General features: G+C 43.0%; 2 protein-coding genes across 2 annotated transcripts in view; both read left to right on the forward strand.

Moving 5' to 3' along the window:
* Positions 1 to 3,159: 3,159 nt before the first annotated feature.
* Positions 3,160 to 6,164, forward strand: tmem177 (transmembrane protein 177). Its single transcript, XM_069698876.1, has 3 exons — positions 3,160 to 3,232; positions 4,497 to 4,763; positions 5,155 to 6,164. The coding sequence occupies exons 2-3, from the start codon at positions 4,563 to 4,565 to the stop codon at positions 5,881 to 5,883; spliced, it is 930 nt and encodes a 309-aa protein (XP_069554977.1). The 5' UTR covers positions 3,160 to 3,232; positions 4,497 to 4,562; the 3' UTR covers positions 5,884 to 6,164.
* Positions 6,165 to 10,155: 3,991 nt separating this feature from the next.
* Positions 10,156 to 25,304, forward strand: part of ptpn4a (protein tyrosine phosphatase non-receptor type 4a) — a 68,904-nt gene continuing 53,755 nt past the window's right edge. Inside the window, exon 1 of the mRNA XM_069698900.1 lies at positions 10,156 to 10,472. The gene's annotated coding sequence lies outside the window, so the exon portion shown is untranslated. The remainder of the gene's footprint in view (positions 10,473 to 25,304) is intronic.

Consider the following 25,304-nt stretch of genomic DNA (forward strand, 5'->3'; position numbering starts at 1 on the left):
TTTAGTTGGGGTTAATCACATACGGCGAAAGGCGTCCACAGTGGTCTCACTGCTGTCTTTGACCTCAGTTTAGTCCTTTTAGGCTGGACTGAAATCACCAAAGAGGGCCTGTGAAAGAGATCACAGATAAACAATATGAGCTTTTAAAATATGTTTATCCACTTTGGTACCTGCCCTGTTCTTTCCATAGCCACAGGGACGTGGCTACTTCCTGCAGGCATTGTGCAGGAGCAGAGAGAAACACCACAAAAAAGCTGCCAGCCAATCACAGGACTAACACATTTATCATGAACGTAATGATAATCATAATTCTTATTAAAACTTTATTTGTACGGCACCTTTCATACAAGAAATGCAGCTTAAAGTGTTGCAGTGCTTCACATAGGAAAACAGATATAAAAAAAAACAACATAAAAGCGTGTTACAATGTTATTAAAAATAAGAACAAGAAACAAAATGCAATGCAATAGATCAAATTACACACACAATAATAACATCAAAATCGAGTTAAGATATAGATTAAAAATGAATACATATTATAATAATGGCACAACAACACTCCTTCACTGTTGTGCTTTATACGCTTCTTATTTAGAGTTTGACAGAACAGAAGAGGATAAAAAGGGATTCTCTGTCTCTTTCTCTTCAAACACACACATGTATAACACACACATAAAGGCTCATACATCCATAGCCCCTTGCCTGTTTCCATGGAGACAGTAGTGGGCTAGTTCTTTACGAGGAACAGACCATCTGACTTCATCACACACACACACACACACACACACACACACACACACACACACACACACACACACACACACACACACACACACACACACACTGTAATGTGATTCCGTTTTACCATTATAGTGGCATTGTGATACTTTCTATTGAGTCTTTATGTACAGGCTTATTTTAACATTGCAGCTGTTGAGGTGTCGAGAAAACGCAATATTCTCTTCCTCTCTGTGAAAGTGTCTAACTTTCAGATCTTGCCAATAGTTTCTCTTTTCCAGAACCTGGAAATCCCTGCAGACAATATTCTTAACAGTGCATGTTGAACGAGGTTCATCAGTTTTCATGTTTGTGTTTTAAAGACGAGATCAGGTAAATCACTGCGTGTCGCTTTCTTTCCAAATGAATAACATAAACAGTGGCTCTTGTTACTTTGTTTGGCTTTAAATGTTAAAAAAAAAAAAAATATGGCCAATTCCAATGGAGAAGTGCTATTCAACAACAGTGATTGTCAAATGAAACGGTGAAGATCAATCTTTTGAGTGAATTGAAACAAACCGTGTGCTGGTGGGCTGAAGTCTTTAAAAGCGTGTTAGGCTGCCCCACCTCAGCACCAGCGGCAAGCGCATTTTCCACCCAAATGCCAAAGTTCATCCAGGATTATCATGCAGATTAAAGCCCTCTGAATACGAGACGTTTTTACTGCTCCGGCAGGTGCACTTTGTGATTGGAATTATTTGTCATTAGAGGTCATCACGTCGTATCATCGTAATGATATGGGCAGTTTTCTTACTCTAATTCGTGTCCAACTTTCACTTCCTCCCCTTCGTGACACTCCTTTTGTGCACTTGTGTGCAGCCAGTAATTTGTTATGATTCAGAGCAGTTTCTTTATTGATGTCCTTTACAATTACTGTTCTGCTTTATCCGTTTCTCCCACCCACACAGTCACGCATCATTTACATACAAGTACAAACAATACACCGAAATTGGCCTTTCGTGACCCTTTTTATTCAAAAGTCACTCCAATAATCTTAATGTTTTTTAATTTTTTTTTTATTAAAGTCTATTCTTTGTAATTTGCTTTATATTCACAAAAAGTGACAGATTGTGGTTTTGTTTAACTTTTTAATGGTGGCAGATATGAATCTAAACTTTCAATGTAGTTACAGTCCGGTTTCTACTCTGTAAAATACAATAAAGGTAAATAGACAGTGATATATGAATTGTTTATCATCCTGCATGAAATAATTGGTAAGGCGACACCCCCCTTGCTTAACAACTACAACTGATAATAGTACTCTGATTGTATTTTCTTTAGTATTTTAAAATGTACATAAACATAACACATACAACTACAGTGAAGCATTGTAAAGTTTTACACTTTTCTACTCTCATGTCTCCAAGAGCCACAAGAGAGGGAGGAAGACTCGTCGCGTTACATTTATGTTTATATCTGCATATAATCACTTAATCCCGTTTCATTTTTGACAGAGCAAAACTCAATTGAGCCTCATGCCGTCACCCCGTTTTGTACTTAACAGCATATTTGCAGTGTAAGATTGCTGTGCTAAATATTTCACGTTTCCCAATCATTTCATCAGATAGAGGGAAATGAAGCTGCTTTTAGGCCGATCGCAAATTCACACACCGCATATGCAAAGCGTCAGCGGCACGGGTGTAGACGCATGACTGAGCAAAGATATGAATAGTCGCAGCGAGATCTTCTTCCTGTCCTGCTTTAAATGAAAGAGGGGAATTATTTAAACTGGTTTCGCTGGATAGGGTTCGGGCCAAATAAACACTGTTATAGAACCAGTCTTTCGGGGCCAACGACTACATGTTTTTACTTTATTTACATCTTCCAGTTAACAGAAGCTGCAGGTCTTTGGGACTGTGGGGAACAACAGACAGTGTGCTGTAGTGATTGTAAAAGGAAAGAGTGGAAGCAGCCATCACATGTAAGAATCACAGAAACAAACAACATAAAAAAAAAAATAGGATAATAAAACAACAACAACATAAAAACACCGTAGTCTATTATAGAAGGAAGAAGGATCACAGTCTATCTACAATATGTAACAGTACGCCATGTTGAGATTTCTGAGGTGCATAATTGGAATTTTATAGATGAAACTATTACACACGTATTTATAGATATTTAATACAAAGAAGAAACTCCCACTTCTTCTTCCTCTCTCTTTTAATAGCAGATTAAACTTTCGTCTTGTTTGATATTTGTGTTTATTTGGCTCGTGCGGAAAGCGTTTTAAATCCCCCTGTCTTGTTTTCTTACTACGCAACAACCAATCACAGAAGAGCGTCCCCGCGGCGGATCCAATCCGGCGCCCGCCGTATTTTAACACCATTACCGCCGTAAAACTGTCGTGAAACGCCGTGACGCTCCTGCCAAATGGCTTTACGGACATGTTCATCCGTCGTCATGTAACCGTGGCGTACCTTGCGGCTGTCCTTGTAAAAGATGTACAGAACACGTGAGTGTCTACCGCTTTGTTGGATGGGGGGAAAAAAAACCCACCAAAAACAAACAACCACTTGTTTAAGCCGCGCTGTGTTTGCATTTAGTGACGTAAAGCGGTGTGATTGACGGATGTTTTCGTCATTTGGTTCAGGCAGTTAAGGTGACTGTTCAATAAATAAAGGGGGGGTAAATGTGTGCATGTGTCAAAGTCGCAGAGACAAGTGATAGAGACGGTGGTTGGCAAGTGCTCCAGCGTGCAGCCTTCGTTGCATTAGCGTGGCTGTTTCCTCCTGAACTTGCAAGCTTTTTTTAATTTATTTATTTATTTTAATTTTTAAACATTTAATAGCTACACGTGTAATTCAGTATTTCTGTTATCCACCGTGTAATTCTGCCCAGGACAGAGGACCCCACTTTACCCCATTCATGCGTGTGGCGGTTTCTTATTACAGATACCTGCAAGGTCATTTCGCCTTGTCAAAACTCTTAATTGAAGATACCTGTAATTCCCTTTCGACGAGGCAGAAAATACGTTTTGAGTATATCTGAAGAAGTGTGATGGATGTGATTTCTGATAGTTGAATATATATATATATATATATATATAAAGTGGTTGAAAAATAAGAATTCAAGGTTCAAGAGGTTTATCTCTATTTCCACGGGTACATTGGTTTCTTGTCTCTTACAGGATTATTTCAAATCAAATAATTAGTCATTTCCTACTAATTTCCTCTTTCCTGTAACTTTTACACTTTTTTTATTTTATTTTTAATTCTTTTGTAACTTTTACACTTTTTTTTATTATTATTTTATTTTTAATTCTTTTTAAATTCTATCTGTCGCTTTTAAATTTTGTTCGGATGCCTTTTATGTTTTATGTGAAGCGCTTTCAGTCGCCTCGCTGTTGGAATGAGTCTTTTAATCATTTCGACCCCCCTAAATCAAAAAGCGAGAGAATCCATAATGTCAGATAAGAAGAAGAAGAAGTTGTTGAGAGCTGTTTCTTGTTGGAGCAGGAAAGACAAATCTGAAGACTTACCTGTGTTGTTGCCGTGAGGTCGTGTTCAGTTATTGCGATGTTCTGTATTTCCCAGCGCCACCTGAACTACAACCCTCGGTTGTAGTTCACTGGCATGGCGTCTTCTTCTTCTGTATGTGTAGCGGGGACAACAGAGGTTCAATACCTGGAAAAAACAAACAAACAAGAAACTGGTAAATGATAAAGAGATTGAATTTTCCAGCGTGACTCAACAAAGCGTCGTCCGTCTCCTCCGCAGACGTCCCCTGCTGAGGCTCGTTGCATCCAGCGGACACGCAGTCGGTCAAGAAGGGAAAACCGCAGCATGGCGTCTCGGTTCCTCAAGTACTCCGTGCTTCTTCAGAAGTACCGGACTCCGCTGCTCGTTGCGAGCTGCGGTGGAGTATTTGCAGTCAACATGTTCTACCATGTTTGTCCCGACATGTCGTACCGTCAGCTCTACCAGGCCTGGCACAAAGGACAGCCGGTCACGCTGTCCGACGGGCTGGGGGATCTTTTTCAGCAGGTAGTTTGTGTGAACTAAGTATTTTTTTTAATTTTATTTTGTTTTTTTTTTTTTCACTACCCACACATTTAATAGCATAACCTACCTCGATCTGTTTAACTCTATGCAGGTGTGATAAAAAAAAAACAATATGAACACCTCATTTTACCGGTAGCAACTCAACTATTTAAAAATAACTCTATTTAAGCGATCAAATCCACGTCGGCGTTATTGCTGCCGGAATGAAACCACGTGCAGCATGTTTACAATAGGTTTTAGAAGAATATTCCAGAAAATGATCCAGATCTTTACATTTAATAAATTACAGCACATACTCCATCCACAAAACATACAACTTGTACTTCCGTTAGGAAAAGTGACATTTAAATCTGCAGCGTTTTGTCATTTGCAGGTGTTGAAGGACTACGGCATCAGCTCGACCAAGAACTTCTCTGCCTTCGCCTCCTTCGGGTTCCATCCGGTTGGTGCCGGTGTCCCGTGGCTCCCCGCAGGGTCCCACATCGGCATCCCGGCTAACTTCAACAGCACCGCCGACGACCCGAGCGGAATTACCAACCGCATGATTTTCATTAACGGCAAAACGGTGGACTGGAGCAGCGAAGTCGGCTCCGCCCTGAAGGAGGCTCTGGTGTTTTCCCTCGAGGCGCAGAAGTTTGCCATCGCTCGAGAGGTGGCCCGTTTGCAATCCGGAGGACCCGTTCTGAGCGCCGCCGTCGCCCCGTTCTGCCTGAGTGGGGTCTGGGTGTACAGCGTGGTGCTGAAGCAGGTGTTCGGGCTCCACGGCGGGCCGGCGCTGCTCCGGGGGGCCGCAAACGCTCTGGCGCTGGGCATCGGCGCCGTTTCCTACTTTCTCACCTCGGATGCCGTCAGCCAGTGGATTGACAACAGCTCAGACCGCCGCGCCGCCGGCGTGTCCCGCGACTACGCCGAAGGAGGGGTCGAGTTTTACGATAAAATTCTGTCCAGAAACAAGACGCTGCGCTCCCTGATGGGGCAGAAGGGAGAGGAGATGTACGCTCCCAGCGGGAACCTGTTCCCTGCTCACATCCTTCAGCTGAAGCACATGCCGTACACGTCGAGGAGGGAGGGCATCGTCGCTCTGCTGAAGGACAAAGTCTGAAAACGAAGGTCGTGTTCAGAGTTGAAATAGATGTTACCAGGCCTAAGTTGTGCTTATTTCTGAATAGACTGCAGACTGTCTCTGAGTTTTTTTTATTTGCATAGAAATTTTTCACGTTATTTTTACAAATCCCAAAGTGTTGAACAGTTCAAATTAGAACACAGTCCTGTAAAATCATGTCGGATATTTACTGGCCAGTGTGACACTGATGACTTTATCCAACAAAGACAAGATGTAGGTTGTTAATTCTGGACCCAGTCTTCAAATAAACTATTCTGATGCCCGTTCATGTGAAATGTGAAATGCTGTTGAATAGACATGGGTGATGATCAAGCATGAGGAATATTAATATGAATGAATCCTATTAATTACAACCTGTAAAGGGCAATGCCTGTTCTGCTACCCAGAATACAGAAAACAAAAAAATATGTACATTTATTGGTATATAGCCAGAAATGTTTATTTTTGTCATACTTCCACGTGTGAGATTTGTGCCGCCTCTCTCTGGGACGCTGGCCGATACCATCTCGATGGACGGGGGACGCCGATCAAAGTGTGGGACATTTTAGTGTGTATACATTTTGTGTGTGTGTGAGTCTTAAAAGCCAAAGATAAAATATATAAGCAATCACTGGTTAGGCACAACAAACATCGCACCGTAATACCTGAAAATAAAAACTGGGAATTACTCCGAAATGGGTGTTAATATCTGTGTAAAAATCACTGAAAACGTAAAGCAAGAGACCACCATCACAACAGTGCAGGTCTGTGGTCAAAGGTGCCCTCCGATGGCCAAGTAGTGTAAACAAGGGAAAATGACTTGTGTATGAATATATATATGAATTGGATCTAATGACAGAACGGGTTCATCGGAAACACAAATTAAGAGTGTAAATTGTTAATTAACCTGAATTATAATCAGAGGATGAGTTCTGCCAATAAATACACAAAATAAACAACTTCTGGTGCTACTAATAAAAGGGGACCTGCAGAGTGGCAGTCGGGCTCACGCTGTCAAGTCAACTGAAAACCGACAACAGAAAAGCTCATCAGCATCAACAAACAGAAGAGAGTAGACGTTTCTACATATTCCATCATAATGGAGGCAAAACAGATGAAGAGCAACATTTCAGAAAAACAAAATGTGGTGGTCTGGAACAGAAATCACTCGAACTAATTTGTACAAAACAATAGAAAAATGTCAGCAGCATGTTTTAATGATTATCTTCAGGAATGGCTGTATTGTTTTTATAAAAAAAAAAAATTTTTTTAAAAAAAAGACACATACTGCAGCATATTTCAAGTTGAAAACCTATTATTTCTTAGCTTACCAGAATTATTAAATCATTTCTCCATGATGGAAATAGAAGCCCTTTAATACAGGATCATCAAACTCTGAGTTATGACCTTCATTTTTTTAAGTGTTCACACGCTCAACTTCTCTGTAACCGCATGCGGAAAAATGATGACTTAATGTTTGTCAGCTCCGTCAGAGAACCTGAAACATCCTCATTTACAGTTCTTTCATCTGTATTACGCAATGAAAGGCGGGAAAAACAAACATGGTTGGATTGTTACGGAATAACACCAAAGATCATCATTTGCACGACCCTCTCTTAATTATTCCGACGTGCAGAACTCATCATGTGGCACCACCATTCCCTCATCTGTCTGCATATTAACGAGGTTCAGATATGCTGTTTTAATGACACGTACAGTCATGTACCCCGCGGACCGAACTAAATATAGAAACATGTAATTGATAAGTGTTGCACATGCAGCAGTCATACACGGACACTTTGTTACGTCACCGTCCTTTGGTAGACTGAACCATGAAAGTAGCCGTGAAGTGGACATTAAGTCGTGTTTCACTGTTGGGTGGATGAGATCAAAACTAGAGGGAAGATGTTCTGATTAAATCCAGACATCAAAAATAATGGCAGTAGAAGTATTTAAAACCTTTACTGGAGTAAAAGAAAATAACACTAATAACACATGTTGAACATACTCCAGTAAAAGTCCTGCATTTTAACATTTACTAAAAGAATGAAAGTATTACCAGCATAGTTTACTCAAAGTATCAAAAAAGTTCACTATGGTTCCCATGTCATTTGTTTTGCCATTATAGATCATGTTTTGAATTAATATTACTGCTGCATTAACGCATTCTATAAGGTCACGATGTGTTTGTTGTGTAGCTGATCCAGGAAGAACCACGGTTCTTTGTTTCGCTTTATCCCGCTGCATTTCCCAGCTAATCCAAGTGGGTTTTTAAAATAATGTATTTAACTTAAGAAAGTGAAAGAAATTTCTGGACCAACAAAGAAAAAAAATGTAATTACAATCACCAGATGTGAGGATACATGGTTTTCACTGGACAGGAAAGGCATTAGACGCTTTATTAGCTGTCAGACCAAATGTAGAGGAGTAAAAAGTACAATACAGTATTTGCCTCTGAAATGTTGTGGAGTGCTTATAAAGCGACACATGAAGGAAATGCTCAAGTAAAGAAGGACCTCAGATACGTTGCTTAAGTACAGAACTTGTGTAAAAGTACTGCATTACATTCTGAATAAGACAGATTGTTCTCGAACAGCAAGCGTCCTCTCTGCATTAGTGCCCTTGAGCAAGATGCTGCATTTGTTCCAGCTCCGTGGTTATGCAGCAGATTGCGGGCTTTCACATGCTACGCTTTTCATCAGAAAATGGTTCCTTAACATGAATTAAATATATTTTGGTTGGTCCCCTAAAAAAAAAAAAAAAAAATCAGTGTTCCTTTCAAAAGGAAAAAAAATAAAATAAAGCTTAGCATTTTTGGTCCACTCCATTATTCCCCCCCTCCCTCCCGACTACAAAGTGCCTTTTAGAGTATGCACAACATCAACACTGGGCTTATTGTCTCGTTCTCCCCACTCGGCTTCATCAGCTTACCTCATTGTAAGCCCCACAGAATTATCTGTACAATGGCCCATTGTTTGTTTGCGTTGTAGCATGTTTCCTCGTGAGCCACTTGAGGTCAGTGCAGCCCACATTAAGCTCTCTCACAGTTTGGGACTATCTCTCTTTTACAGTATTCATGAATGACGGGCCGAAAGATCCGTTCGGTCTGAATGGGCAGACTTGGACTTGAAATGAAAGAGATCAGTTTAAAAAATAAATAAATAAAATTAAATAAAATTAAATTAAAAAAAAGCATTATCATAATTACATGCATTTTGAAAGTCGCACCATGATTTCATTCTAAAATTCTTACCCTCGTTGGAGGAGACCTCTTTCATTTTTAGAAAAAGTCCAAATTATTTTGGATATATAATGGTTTTACTTAAAAAGTTAAATATAGGGAAGTTTCATGGAGCAAATCTATTAGTCAAACATTTACCATATTCACCTGTAGTAGAGTCTTGCCAATCATTTCTTTTATGAGTGTATTGCATCATTATGTAATGCATTTGGACCATCACAACACAATAGAGGAGTCAATTACATTTAAGGTATGCAGAAAGAATCATATTGTCCATACAGCTCCTAATTTTCTAACAAACACATTATTGTGTTATACAGACTCGAGCATTGTGTTTCGTATAAAACTATATAATATAATTTAAACCTATGACATCGTTTTTTGTTGTTGTTTTTTTACAGATTAGGAAGAAAAAAAAAGTGTTAACTTCTGAAATAGATTAGATCTATTCATATCCTGCACGGCGTCATATTATTATTCAGTGCAGTCACGTGCGTGTTTCAGTATCTATTAAGATCACTGTAAACTGTTGATGCTTGTTTGAAAACTTTGGCTGACTTTTCAAATCTGCCAACGCAAACTGAGCGTGCAAAATGTTCTGCGGCAGTTCTCCCCGGGTGCGCTCAAAAACAAACAGCGCGCCTCCCGCTCCGTGGCCCCGCCCCTGCGCGCTTCGCGTTTGCGCCATTACGTCGGCTCGCTTTGCTGTGCCGCAAGGCAGGCTGGAGCAGAGCGGAGCGGAGCAGCTGCAGAGAGAGCAGGGTACGCTGACAACAACGGACAGGCTTCGCGTTGGGAAAGTCAGAAACGCCACATTTGCCCCGTTTTTTTTTTTACGATTTGACGTCCAACGTATTTTTTTTTTTTTTTTTTCACGCCTTAACCTCTCCCCCGCCGTTCACGCTTTCTTCATTTTTTTTTTGTGTGTGTGTTTTTTTGTACGCATGCGTGGGATTTAAAAAAAAAAAAAAAAAAAAATATTTCTCATTCTGTCGATTTTTTTTTTTTTTTTTTTTTTTTTTTTGAAATGACTGCCCGTCGCCGTGTCTAGCCAATGGTTACTGCGGGGGCTCCCGTCTTGTGGATTATCCGTCGTCGCCGAGCCAGTCGCATGGTCGAGCCCGGAGGAGGCCCCGCTCTCTGCTGGATGGATGTGCGTGAAGCAGCGCCGGACTCCGAGTACTGATGAAGACGGTGGTAGAGATGATGCTCGGGTTTCATCGGCAGCGCGTGAACTGATCTTTGGATGTTTCGGGCTGTGTATCGCCCCGCGCACAAACCCATTTCCTTCACACGGCGAAGATTATATTCCTTAAAAAACTGGACGCCCCTGGAGCAGTTTATGACGGTAAGAAAGACACTCATTCACAGGCCACCAGCTTTTTAAAAAAAAAAAATTATTTATTTTTTTATTACAGCCAGCTGACGTTAGCGAGCTAGTTAGCTTAGCGCTGTCACTTTTTTTTTTTTTTTTTTTTTTTTTTTTTTTATCCAAGTTGCTCCTCGCGCCCCTTAAATCGGTTGATTTAGCGAAATGACGTTGTTCCGACGGACTTTGTTTTTATAATTACCGCCCGGCCTGTCTCTCTCTGTCTCTCTGTCTCTCTGTGGGCTCCGGACAAAAAGACCCACACATATCTCACTCCTCAACCTTTGATACCCAGCGGTAGCCTGCTAGCTGTCCCTTAGCCCATTCAATATCTCGCAGCTTACTTTACGCAGCCGCGGAGCAGCTTTACGTGCGCAGCGTTGGTGTTGTTGTTGGTCATTTAAAGGTTTATTGAATCAATACAACTTTGATCACACTCCATCAATTCGATTTATTCTTCTTTTTTCTTCTTCTTCTTCTTCTTTTTTTTCTTGTAGTAGTTAAATAGGTCATTGATTGCCCATTCATCGGACACTCTCCGATCAGCCCTTTAATGACGGAGTCCGGTCGGTGCCTTTTAAATGTGGACCAGCCGGATTCATTACTGGTTATTGTGTGATTTATTTTTTATTTTTTATTTATTTTTTGCGCCGCCGCGTCGTTTTGACTGAACCTGTCGTTCATCTGAAGAGGCGGAGGTGGAGGTGGAGGTGGAGTTGGAGGTGGAGGGGTTTGTCAGTCATTGAATAATTGGTGAAGCCCCCGCTTGTTTCAGCTGCTCTCCTGTCCGTGTCACATTGTGGAAATGTCACACGGGAGGGCCTGCGTGGATAAGCTGCTTATTGAGACCCCGCTTTTAGTTGCATTCATCATCGTTTTTCTTTTTCTTTCGCTAAGCAAACGATTAGAAACCGTCTGAAAAAAAAAAAAATGAACAAAAAAAAGAAGAAGAAGCTGTTCATTATGTGGTGTTAAGTAATGGAGGTGTGTGTGTGTGGGGGGGGGGGGGTTGCTGTGATGAGGCGTCCTCCTTTTTTTTTTTTTTTTTTCTTTCGATGACGTAATCCTCCACCATCCGTGCCACATCTTTGGGTCGCAGTCGGTTCCTCTGCTGCCTGCTGCTCACCAGTCTGCTGCCGCTGCTCGGATCATATGGACCCTGCTCTGTCCTGTTTGTCTGGCCTCCCTCCCCCCCGCGCTCTGCTCTTTCTGCTCCTTTTTCGCCCTCTAAACAGCAAAAATAATTACTTTTTGGTGGGATCTCGGTCCGGATGTCCTCCAAAACATAGTAGCCGTGAGAAGTGTGGCCTCCTGAAGGAGGGGGGGGGACATCAGAAGACCCCCCCCCTCCCCAAAACCACACGAACACATCACAAACTGCGTTTTATTTCCTTTCTGGACTCGCTTGGACACCTGGAATTGTTTTGACGGCATCTTTTCTGCAACATTAATTTGTCCATACTCCTATAAATAAAACACCTAACAGATGGGGGGACGGGAGGGGGAGGGGGGGGGTCCAGAAATGTGTTTTGCCTTGGTGTTAGTGGTTGGTTTTGACCTGAATGCATGTGGGATTCCCTGTCGGCTGATGGTTGCTGGAGCTGAACTACTTATGTTGGGAATTAGGCCTGTCATGCTGCACATTTTTATATTTGGGACTCCATTGCAGGCTGTTGATTGCCACCGTGTCATATGATAAGCTGAGTGCAGTGAGGATTATTTTGCATTAGACTAGTCTGGAAAGTCCTTGTCACGGCCTTGTTAGCTTCAACAGTTCATGGTGTTGTAAATGACATGGATCCTTCCTCGCAGCTCGCCGACGCCAGTTTTGTTCTCAAATGCAGGCAGCAAGATGTCACATTTACAGCGTAATGTTATCTACACATGTATGTGAATGTTAATGTTGTTCAAACCGACAAATCGTCTCTGAAAGACCCAGATAAAACTCTGCAGTACGGGTTTTGCGCTCCGGAGTAAAGGTTGGCGTCCGGGTGTCTTTTTTTTTTTTTTTATGCCCGATCATTAATCACGTAAATCTCCGATTGATGAAACACGCGGTGGACGTGGAGGCTGCACCGTCGGCGCCTAAACGAGGCCGAGCAAAGTTTGCCCTCATGAAATCAGATTGCACTCTTGACCGTTTTTTTTTTTTTTTTTTTTTTTTTTTTAATTTTCATGCACATTATGAATTTTTAAATGGAGAACTGGGGAGAATCCTGGATTGAACTTCAGATGTCTGTTCCGTTGCTCTGCCCCAAACCCTGGAAAAGTCCTGAGTTTTTGGGGGCGGATGGACTCAGCTGGTGAAGATTAAATTGCCTGTGGCAATAGCTCCGCTTTACTTGAGCGGCGCACCTGAACCTGCCATCCCTTCTCTCTCTCTCTCTCTCTCTGTGTGTGTGTGTGTGTGTGTGTGTGTGTGTGTGTGTGTGTGTGTGTGTGTGTGTGTGTGTGTGTGTGTGTGTGAGAGAGAGAGAGAGAGAGAGGCAGAAGCAGAAGGAGAATAGAGAATAAAAAAGTGAGGGGAAGAAGTGAGGAGGGGAGATGGACAGGGAAATGAGGACGGGAGGACGGGGGGAGGGGGACACGGGTGTGGCAAAAAGGTAATTGGGACAAACTGCACCTGCTTGCAAAGGTAAGGGGGATCCTTTGGGAGGAAGTTCGGAGTCTGGTTGTATCGTCAGATCTCAGGACAACTCGCTTAAGTTTAACTGTAGATAGGATGTGAAGGCATATTTTAATTCATTGTTAACCTTTTATTTCCAAGGAAACTTAATCAAATTTCATCGTGTTGGTTGATAACGGCTAAAAATGCGTCATCGTTTCAGCAAACCGTCTTCACGTTTAGTTGAAATTGTTCTCGGTCTTTAGAGATCGCCTGCAGAGCTGTAATATCTGCTAAACAGTTTGAGTAACTGTCAACAAGTGCGAGGATGAGATCAAACTTCTGCGGGTTTTTTTTTTTTGTTGTTGTTGAGGAATTTCTTCTCTGTCCGTCAGTCGATCACATCACGTTGTTTTACAAGGTGTTTAAATGTTGAACGGTGTTGAATAATAACCCTAACTCGCATAGCAGAGGGGTCAAAGGTCAGCCGTTGTCCTCGCCAGTTTGAAAGGCCGACGTGCGTGCACACCGTGGGATGGGCCCCGGAGCACCGAGTGTTCCCGGACACGTGGAGCATTGCGTGTTTTAAAGACGCTCTGTTGTACAGGAAGCGAACGTTTTGGTGGGTCTCGTGCGGGATCAGTTGGCAGAGACCGAAAATGAATGTCCCTGTAAGGTGTTTAGGAGTGGACGTCGGAGCTCTCCGTTGTCTCGCGGTCGTTTCGGAAGCGGAGGACGGCGGCGTCTTTAGCTGCTGCCTGTCCGTCCGTCCGTCCGTCCTTGCAGCGTTTCTTCTCATGCCTTTGACTTTTCTACTTTTCCTCTTTTCTTTTTCCATCTTTTTCTGGCGGCTTATTTCTTTTGCGAGTCTCGGCGTTGGAAAGGCACACACCCCACCGCTCAGCGTGGTGCCTCCTAGTGCTGACAGCTTATTATTGGCGTTAACAGACAGTGTTGGTAAGAATAGTGCTGGCAGGCGAGATGCGCGATCAGGCTTTAAAGATGCCCGTCTGCGTGGATCTCGAATTAGGTTTGAAATCGTTGCCAGAAATGCAAACGAATAGCCCGTCAAGCAAACTTGAACTTTTGAATCTTGAATCCGAAGAGGCTGTCGGTTATTTACCGCCAATCTAGTGCCGCCAAGAAGTTTAGCTGAGGCCCGTACCCAAATTCGAAAAGACTCGGGTTATTAAGACTCTCGCGTACCAGTCGAATCGAAGGGTCCTCGCGAGGTCTTCCCCTTTAATTGATTGACACCACCTTCCTGTGACCTCCGCGGACTGTTGCTGACGGGCCTATCAAAGAACAGCCTGTTCATGTTTAACCAAGAGGACCAGCTGCCCGTCCGTTCCATTATAACCCTTTGAAAAGCCCGCAGTCCTGTTTGTAGTTGGGAAACGCTGTAAGCTCAGCCATTCACGGCGCTCGAGCCGCCGCAGCTCACAGCGGCTGCACACCGGCCCGGCCGTTGCCAAGTTTCTAGCGAAACCGTGCCAGTTTATTTCTTAAATGTTGTGCATCTTGCGATCAGTAATTACATGAGGGGTAATTGCTGCCAATGGGAGGCAAAATGGTTGCCATCGCCGTCATTGTCCCGAGCTTTCAGTTCTTTCAGTCCGTCTGACAGGCAGCGCTCGAGTGAACCAAGCCAAACAGCCACCCATTCACACAAACATGTAGCCAGATAGCTTTCAGAAAGGCAGCTAGTTAGAGGTCTGTTGCCGGGGCGGACATGGCGGGACTCTTTTCGGCGAAAAATCATCTCCCGAGCTCCAAACACAGCTGTGTTTATTCGGTGCGTGGTGCCGCAGCCGCAGAATGCCAGGATGAAGGTGCCTCGGCAGATCTAGACTTCCAAAACGCAAAGCAAGTGGCACCGTAGTGATAGTGACACATTCGATTTAATTTGTTGCAGGGGACTGTAATCAAATGTGGAGGCATCTGTCAGGTTTTACAGCATCGCGTCGCTGTGTCGTTCAAATGAAGGTGATGAGACTCGCGTGTTTGCATGAATTTTAAAGTTTGAAGCCCAGACTAAAAATAATTATTTTCTGCCCGTGAACAATGGGACCAAAATAAAGGTGGCCTTGTGGATTGGTTGTAGATTAATTCAAGTTAGGCCAGGGAAAATCCTTCTTCTTCTTTTTTTGTTTGTTTTTGGTTTATTTACGAGTGAGTACTTTGTCATGTTCGGACGCTTGTAGTATTGTAATATATTGTTTATCTAAGTGATTCTTCATATGTGCTAATAAAAAGGACATAACGAGTGGGGTGGGGGGTGGGACCTGCGAGTCTGGGCCATATTTGTTGAAAATAACTTTGAAACAACATTTGAAACGTGTCCCTTTGAATACCCTTTATCCCTTTTGGGTGTTTTATTTTCCATGTATAATAGCCAGATCAGGGTCACCTTTACCGTCCCCTCCCTTCGTCCCTCTCTTCCCGTCTCTCTCTGTGTGTGTCCAGCGTTGGCGTATCTGGATCATGCATAACTAATCAGATGAAACTGCAAATTATGGTAATGGTGTTCTCAGTTAGTGGGCAGTGATAATGGTTTGATTAGCTGAAACAGCATGTTATCCAACCGTAGGGGAGCTCGATACATACCCCGCACACACACACACACACACACACACACACACACACACACACACACACACGCACGCACACTAAATGCCTTGTCGAGCTGCAACAACGTACTTCCCTAGTTTGCCAGGAGAAAATTAATTGCCAACCGTTTAGATCATTTATTAATCATAGGTCCTATTTTTAAGGAACAAAAAATGACAATAATTTGACGATTTCCATGATTTTAAGGTTCTCCTATTTGAGACACAGAATTCAGGAAATCTTGGAGAAAATTGTGACCCTCAATGCTCGCGCATAATCACATTCTTATCAGAGAAATTTCTTGACACCTTTTTTTTTTTATTTATTTATTTATTTTTTTTAATCTTTGTTTACCAAAAGTAGGCGTCATGATCCAATATTGCACGAACCGAGTCCTTGTTTTGGTCATTGACGTTTAAACAAATGACCGATTACGAGATCATTTGGAACTTGCAACTACTCCAAATTCACCCGTGCGACTTTCTGCAACCTCCCGGTTTACACCAACGCCACGAGACCAGACGTTGTAACATCTCCATAGCGACGATCCCGCGCTTCCATTTTAACCCTTTCAAGCGTTTTCTCGGCTGGATATAATTTGTCGCCTCTTAAAACATGAATGAGGATAGTGATAGTGAGTTACTTACAACTGCTGCATTATTAGTAGCGATGAAACGGAGAAAACATGATGGGCCACTTCACGCTGATGCAACTCTTTTTTTTTTTCTTTCCTGCAGCTCTCTAAAAGGGTTTCGTCTCGTCGCAAATCTTTAGTTGCTGTCTTGAACTGTTGCAGTTTGTAGAGCATTGCAACTCCCCTTTGGGTTCTTGGAGATCTGTATTGCTCTGAAGGGTTCAGTACAGCGGCTGCTTTTATGAAGACATTTTAGACTCGTTAGATTTTGCTCTTGAATTAGTGCGGCGCATTTTTTTTTTTGACCGGTTTACGGAGATGCGGGCTGATCTATTTGAAGTGATGTGGGTGGAGGGAAGGCTGGTAGAAGCGCCACTGTTGACCCGCCCCAAACACTTTCCCATCAGCTGTTTTATCTCCCAAAACAGAGGCGACTGCCCGCCGCTTATCTCCGGCACCATTTCTGTGACGTCTTTACGGCCCTCCTTCCGTTTTAGAAATATTTCTGTCTTTGCATATATGTGGCTTTAACACAATTTAATCTTCACAGTAAATTTCTTTGCAATTGTTAAATTCTTCCAGAAGTTTTCCGCCGGGGTTAACGGAGCTGGCTGGTTTGAGGTGATGGCACGGTCAGAGATACTTTTAGTCTGAAAGATTCAAGCGCACTGGTCCTGCTTGAGGCAACAGACCATCCGCCTATATGAACTCTATATATGCCGTAGTCAAAGTCGATCTCTGTGAGACCGGTGCGAGGTTTTCTGTGGCTATCGGGCTGCATCATCGCTTCGGGCCAGTCAGGATCATGAAAGGACAGTCCTTTTTGTTTCCCACTGGGAGCAGTAAGATAAAGTTGGCTGGAAGCCAGCTCTTATCAAAAGTCTCTCTCAGAGGACCGCACAATGAAGAAAAGGTCATTTGAGAATTTGGGGAAGAAAGGGAGTTGGCATACAACATGGAGCAAGGTATGAAATTCGTCCCCTTTTGTTATTGAGGTCTACAGAATGGAAAAAAAACTCGGTACTTAATTTACCCGCAGCAATTAATGCGTTGGAAATATGTTAAATTCATACCAGCTACAAAATGACTCAAAAATGTCTGATTTATGAAGAGAAACGGACTCTTTACCCCACGAGCCCACAGCCCCGTAGGCCTTGGCGTCATAAAGCGTAGCTCTAGATATCTGATGTAATTCATAATCCTCAATCTGCCCCTAATATGAGTCACTTGTGTGTGTTTCTAACCCAGTTTCTGAAAAATGCAGGACTAGATTATGCCAGCACAGCCAGTAGATAAAGCTAGCTAAGATTATAGTTTAGTGGCTGTGAAATAGACCTAGCTAGCATGGCGGCGGTCGGATTATGAGAGCGCAACATAAAGACATTAAGGGATTAACACAATCATCGATGATGACAGGATATGAGATGGATAGATCCGGGGATGGAAGAAACTAGGCCGGGCAGGTTGACTAACAGAAGGGGATTGGGGGCGGGGGGGTAACTGACTGGCATCAGTGGTTGGATAGGATATGTGAAGTCATACTAGATGTTTGGCCTTATTGGTTACATTCTAAATTAGTAATATAGGCCATTACTATGCTTTATTAATTCATAGGAAATACTAGCCAATTTTTTTTTCTTTTTTTTTCTCATTTAACTGGCTGAGATAATTTTTTGATATAGTTTTTTTTTTTTTTGCTTTGGTCAAAAGATGAAGATTTTCTTTGAAATTGTGCAAACATTTAGCTTGTTGACATTTCTTTAATTTATATTGTGTTACCTGCTAAAGGCCTTTCATCTTATCAGTCCAGACACACTGGTATCAAGAACCAGTTTCAAATGATTGCTGGTCGGTTATAAAACTGAATCGCTCCGGGGCAGCTGATGCTGCTATCGATTGCGGAACGTCATCCATTCATTTTACTGCGGTCGTTGCTGGTTTGCTCGCTCGCATGAACTTTGTAAACTGTAATTTCCGTATCATTTTGATGGCGCTGAATAAACTGACAGGATATATTTCAGTCGAAGTTGTTCGGCCTGTCGTTTAGACCGAGTTCAAATTATCTGAAGTATGAGCCGTTGGAAAATGTGGTGGTGTTAAATTAGGGCTGGGAGTTATGGACAAAATCAAATATCACAAAATGTTTAACAAAATTCCACAATATTGATATCTTTCCAACATTGGAGTATAATGTGTGTATAATGGCTAATGTGGTGAAGGCAAATAATACAACAGCTGAAACAGTCTGGCAATTTCAGTGACATCATTTTACTGTAATGCAGCCTTTAAAAACCAGGACAAGACAACAGTTATGCCAAATCTAAAAGTTGATGCAGCCTTATATCATGACATTGATATAATAGCAATACATTTCCAGCTGTACGTTTAATGTACTTGTTTTGTCTGAGAGGGGTACTACTCTGAACCTAATGGGCCAACATGCTCTAATCTGTGGTGTTTGTGAAGTGTCTCCGCAAAATGGCTGCTGCGTGAGTGAGATAATGATATCAGGCTTTTTTTTTTTTTTTTTTTTTTTGGTGAAGGCGTCTGCTGAATGTATCCACGGGGGTTTTAGGGGTTTAACTTTCGTAAACACAGGCTGACGCCGAGACGCCGTCACTGGAATGATTGACGGCTCATCCGTGTCACGGCAACCATCGAAATGTACACACATAAACTTTAGGTTCTGTTTTGCTCGACGGATTTGTAATGTATCCCCCCACCTCCCACACACACACAAAATGCAAATCATAATTACATGTACATTGACAGTTTGTACTGCTGACACAGTTCTGCATCAGTCAGCCCACATGTCTCCGTCCTGCCTGATAGCAGCCACGCGGCCGCGCCCTCATTCTCGCTCGCCGACTCCCGTTAGTTCACTATTGGCACGTTAGCCTTCATTCTGCAGCTAAAACGGCAGCAGTGCCTGAAAATGTCAAAACAAAAGTCACGTTTTGCACCAACTTGTTGAATTGGGGAATTGGTTTTAGTCAAGAGTCTCATGCAAGAAGAAGTTTTCCGCGAGTACTCCCGACTAGATTAACGAGTCAAAATGAGAGTAAGATCATAACATTGTTGTTATCTGACGACCATTTCTACCGAAGGAAAAAAAAAAACCGTCGTATTAATAAATTCTTCACAGAGTTAACGTTGGATTACTTAAACATGCTTTATCTAAAAGAGAGGATGCCTCCCCACTGCAGCCTCCACCCCCGTCTTTACGCTCCTCAGGTATGCGAGTCCAGCTGGCTCCTCACTCTTTACAGATCTGTTACGCTCCCGCGCATGTTTCGACTTGTCCTTTCCTTCACTATCATCCATCCCATTCTCCCCCAAAACGTATGTGCAGGGCGACGCATGCTCTGCACATTGGCACGTACATGCACCATTTCAAAAGATGTATTGCGACGTGCTCAAGAGTTGCAGGCCTAAAGCCACGTGCCCATTTGAAGCTGCTGCTCGTGCAACCTGAGCTGAGAGAGAGAGAGAGAGAGAGAGAGAGAGAGAGAGAGAGTGTGTGTGTGTGTGTGTGTGTGTGTGTGTGTGTGTGTGTGTGTGTGTGTGTGTGTGTGTGTGTGTGTGTGTGTGTGTGTGTGTGTGTGTGTGCGTGCGCGCGCGCGCGCGCGTGTGTGTGTGTGTCGGCTTCAGATGCTCGGGTCTCCCTTTGAGACAGCTGCTTAAAGAGCCCTGAATACTTCAGGAGGTCAGGGGACACAGTTGCTTAAGAACAGTGGGTCGGAGCCAAAAATGGATGACACTCCTTGTCCCGCTGCGTCCCCCGTCACGAGAACAGACCTTTTCCGCAGCAGACACTTTGACTCGTCGTCGTGGGGAAAGTGCAGGTGAATCCATTGAGGCTCGGTGGTTTAATGTCCCAGTAAGCCATGACGGGGAACCGACATGCAGGAAAGCAGCAACTCGCCTGACTGATTGCCATCGATACACCCGGAACTCTTCCCACGACGACGAGTCCTTTTTGTTTGTGATGCGAGCGTTGTGTTTTGGTTCCGTCCACGTGTTTATAAAATTACTACAGAAAGTCGCCTCTCTAAACGTTTAGTTTCCTGCCGCCTGCACTGCGGCGTGTTTTTGTGTTGCCACTCGACGGGGTTATTTCTGGAACATCAACAGTTTACGTGGTAGAACCTAGTTTTATCCGCTGCTTGTTTTTCTTGGAGATCTGTGGAGGAAGCGCCGAGCAGTTCCATATCCGCCTCAAACGAGGACACGCAGAGCCGGCCAAAAACACAGGACACTAGTATTTCCTCCTGCTCCTGATCGACAGGCTCGTTTTCTGTCGGTAGCTCCGTCTCCCTTTCATTTGATCCTCATTAGCCTCGAATCACATTCCACATAACCAGCTTGTCCGAGACGAAGCCGTTTGTAAAGTCCGTCTCTCCATAATTTTCTCTGGTTTTAGTCAGCAGACGTGTTCCAGATGTAGATTCGGGCTGTGAAAACGTCGTCTCCGTGCATGAGAGGCGACGCAGTGAAGACAGCGAGTCGGCCGGCAACATGCAGAAGCTGTCTCTGCTCTTTTGTTGACATCCGGGCCTGCGTGCTCCAACCTTTTCTCACAGCTGGAGGATACCGGCGGTCCTTTCCCTCCGGCGGTTGGCGAAGGCCTCGTTCCGAGACGGTCGGTTTTATTTGGGAGACTTTGCAACAAAATGTTTTTACTATTTCGCAAAAAAAAAAAAAAGAAGAAGAAAAAAAAAGTGCTTTTTACTTTTCTGGAGTGAAAGAGATCTAAACAAATCAGTATAATTATTTCCCCAAAAATATCTCCCAATATGAGTTTATAATCACAATATGGCCGAATATCATCGGAGAGGATGAGGGAGATCAATCATCGACTGTCAGAAAGCCAGTACAGAGAAATAAACCTACTAACTGCAACTGCAGATTTCTCTTCCAGATTCCAGATTTAAGAGCTTAAAAAAAAAAAAAAATGTGAAAAGGAAAACCAACAGGGTTATTAGAGAATCAAGATTTTAGTGACTCGACATGTAATCAAAAGGAAATTTGGTTAAAAATATATAACTTCATGCCTTATTTTTAACCGCAGGACCACCAAAGCAAGACTGTGTTGCAACCGGCTCTGCTGCACTGACCTTGCAATTTAAAGTCAGCTCACCTTTGCAAGCTGATGTAAGACGTCCTGCCTGCAGCTGGACAACATGTCTATAGCTACTTGGTGTGTTGAGTGAAGCCATTCAATCTTTCTGTACATTAGCTTGTAGCAGTTGAGTTTTTTTTCTTTTGGTTTTTTTGTTTTGTTATTGCAACAACTGTGTTAGAGACTGCGAAACAAGGCCATAGGGCGGCTATCACCAAAAAAGTTTTCTGAGGGGCTGCTGAGTCAGCCGTCTGTGACGCATAAAAGTCTTAAGTGTACAGTAGTGAACATCACACACGCGCAGCTCTCTGCAGCTTCGTTTTCACGAAAGCAGCTCTTGTTTCTTGGGAGGCTGAATGAACTTATTGTAAAGCTGCTTTGGACAAAAGCATCTGCCTGATGAATGCAATGTATAGACTCTACTGTACTTCTTTTACTGTTTTGAGTTGAAATTATAACAGGGTTGTCATTGTTAGTCTGCTAAAACTAACTGTGGTAGCATATTTTGCAGTTTTTATGGTCGAATTGTTTCATTTACCCACTCCGGTATATGATTTGATTAAATTAGGGGCTCGTGACCTTTTGGAGTAAGTAGCCCCACTTTCTAGGTCCCTGTAAACCATTTTATCTTGCAGGCAAAGAATTGCTGAATCCCAGGACAATATGTTGGACGTTCTATAATTTTCTCCATCCTGTAATCTATTGTTCTGTTTTACTGAGTGTACACTGGCTTGTTAGGGACTGTGTCTATCCTGTGGCCATTTGTCTAGATTTGTCTATCGTTTGCAGCAATTCTCAGCAGGAAAAGCAAATTGCAGTTTGTGTGATTTTTGCAGGTCCTGTGTTTTGTGTGTGTGTGTGTGTGTGTGTGTGTGTGTGTGTGTGTGTGTGTGTGTGTGTGTGTGTGTGTGTGTGTGTGTGTGTGTGTGTGTGTGTGTGTGTGTGTGTGAGAGAGAGAGAGCTAATATACATTATCTGTGTGTGCAGAAAGAAAGCGAGCAAAATGGGCAGCCATACCCTGAGAGAAGTGTGTGTGTCTCTGAGATGAGAGCGAGAGGACAGGGAGAACATGAGAACAAGACTGTGTGTGTGTGTGTGTGTGTGTGTGTGTGTGTGTGTGTGTGTGTGTGTGTGTGTGTGTGTGTGTGTGTGTGTGTGTGTGTGTGTGTGTGTGTGTGTGTGTGTGTGTGTGTGTGTGTGTACATGAGAGATAGAAACAGGCAGCCTCACTGCTGTTTTCTGGGGCAGGCCATCAGGCTGCGGGGCAGCAGGGAGGGATAATAACAGAAGCTGTTACATTCTTGTGGTTTCTCTGATTTCAGCATGAGGCAGGGGGCTGGCTCTGGCTGACTCGCAGCTACTCTGCCTGCTCTCTCTGGCGATCAGCCTCTGTGCCAGCATGGAAGCTGCTAGCGAGAGGACAATACGTGACATTTCTTGGACACCTTAATCTAAGACACATTAATTACAGGACCATAAACCTGTGCAAATTTGAGCCCCTCTCGCCCGAGCAGAAACCCACCAACTGATTAACACCGGCTAAGCTACCACTGCGAGCGGTGGCAATAATTTCACTTTATAGTTTGTTAGGTAGGGGTTGTTCTTCAGGCCATTTAAAGGCCAACTTCAGTTGCTGCTACTGAGGACTGGCTGTTATTAAGATGTTGTATAGCTAGGTGTATTACCACCCATGTTTCCCGAAAAACTGAGCGACGTAGGCTTGTTGGAAGTGTAGACTGCGTATAAAAGCGGATGTACCTTCCACGTCTAAAAACAAAGGCCAATGCGGAAGTGCTTTCAGGTGCAATACTACCGAGAGCCACTGGGGGTTTGTTCCAAAAAAGGCTCTGGCTCCATAGACTTCCATTCAACTTGCCGCATAAAATACAAAGTCGAGAAATTTTGTCACAAGTCATACGGGTGTCATTCACTTTTTCTTATTAGTTTTCTGGCGGTCCATCTGAAAATAATCCCATCATTAATTCAATATTATGCCTTTCTGACATGTTGGTTGCCGCTTGGTTGGAAGCGAATGTGTTGCCAATGAGTGGTTGTTGTTTTTTTAGCAGCGAGGTGACAAAACAAAATGATTGCAAGTGATGTCACAGAAACAATTTAGATCTTGACCTTCCCAGGTGTCAATTGGTGACTTTCAAAACCACGACCCTTTTAAAAAAAATAATTATTTATTTTTTTAAATCAACCCTCTTGTTATACAACAGCATCATTACTCTGAAGTAGAATCTGTTTCATTGGCTCTTTTAAGACCTCGCTTAGTTCTGGGGTTGCACTAATCTTCTTTCTTAAAATCAGATTAGAGCATAACAGGCTAAATCTGGCACTGTTTAAACCATTCTCGTGAAACCTGTTATGAGGTCGATGTATATCAGGCCGGGGCTGCAGCTGAAACGCCGTCTTTACCAACACCTGACATTTAGAGCAGCACTCTAATCACGATCACGTAGTTTGAAAAGCTGCTGTATTGTCACGCGGTACTCCGTATCAAAGCTGTGCCGGTGCTATCCGAAGGCTTTCCCCACTGTGTCAGGACATTGACCGCTCACTGGGTTGAGTGATGCAAGCAGAAATAAGAGTTCACTGAAAGAAAAAAAAAAAAAAAGCCTGGTGTTTGCAGATTTCTATCAGCCGGCTGAGTGTAGCACATGCATGCACCGGGCACAAAGCAAAACCACGGCCTCCAAACGGATTCATCCAGACACAAAATTTACCTTCTCAACTCAAGACATGCAAAAAGAAAAAAAGCGGCAAATTGCTGTCTCAGGTTTTTTTTTTTTTTTTTGTGCGTTTTTTTTTTTTTTTTTTATTTTTTTATTTTTTATAAAACATCTAACCTTATTTTCTGTAACGTGGCAACATTGCAGGCTCTGAAGTGACTGTCAGGTGGGCCCACGCTTTCCTGTTTTGGCCCTGTTTACCAACCACAATGTGTTCCACCCACCTCCATCTCTTCATCTTCACCTCTTCACACAAGAAGTGGTTGAGAGACATCCCCTAACAGCTCTTCCACGGACAGTATCTGGGTTTCTTCATTTCATGTTCAGACGCTTTATAGGTATTCACATCACCTGCTTGTCATCACCAAAATATATTGTACCCGTCCTCAAATCGCCACAATAGAAGGTAAAAAAAAATAAAAAAATAAATCATCATGAATTTTGAGTATTTTGAGAGGCAGAGCGGCAGCAACTGCACATTAATGGCGTTGTGACTCATTTTACAGGATTAATACAGAAATAAATGAAAATATTTGACCTGATGCTGGAGCCAAACGCTTTCAAGTCATAAACAGGCTGTTGTTTGTTCCTGAAAAAGGTGCTTCAAAATAAAGCTGTGGCACAGTGTGAAAATTACGCCGAGCTTCGAGTTTCCCTAAATTATGCATCAAGCAGAATTCCTTTCATCAGCAAAACATCCCAGACTTTTGAAGCCTACAGTATGCCCAACCTATGGCTTCTCACAGGCACACGCACTGACCACGTCAGTTACTGAAATGCACTGAAGGGGAAAAAAAACCGCTTCTCTCAGAAGTGCTCATTTGTGCTAAAGGTGCCAAGACGATTCGTTTTCAGATGTTTTCAAGCAACAGATGTTGTGTTTCTACGTGTGAGCATGTGGGTGTAAGTGCGAATGAGGGAGGGGGGGGATAAGTGCGTTTCATCAGGTTGTGCATCTTGTTTGTTAGATGTCGAGAGTTTACATTTTATAAAGCAGTCATGTATTAATGCAGCCGTGTATGTTGCATTCACGTAACCTGCTGTACACTTGCAGTCAGACGTAGGGATGCTGTAGATCAGAGCAGCCCGCTCTGTTGCCCGTGGG

This window comes from Brachyistius frenatus, unplaced genomic scaffold (assembly GCF_029030835.1).
Source record: "Brachyistius frenatus isolate BFR_SWC_R1_liver_20210118 unplaced genomic scaffold, ASM2903083v1 Contig_28, whole genome shotgun sequence".
NCBI classification, from domain to species: Eukaryota; Metazoa; Chordata; class Actinopteri; family Embiotocidae; genus Brachyistius; species Brachyistius frenatus.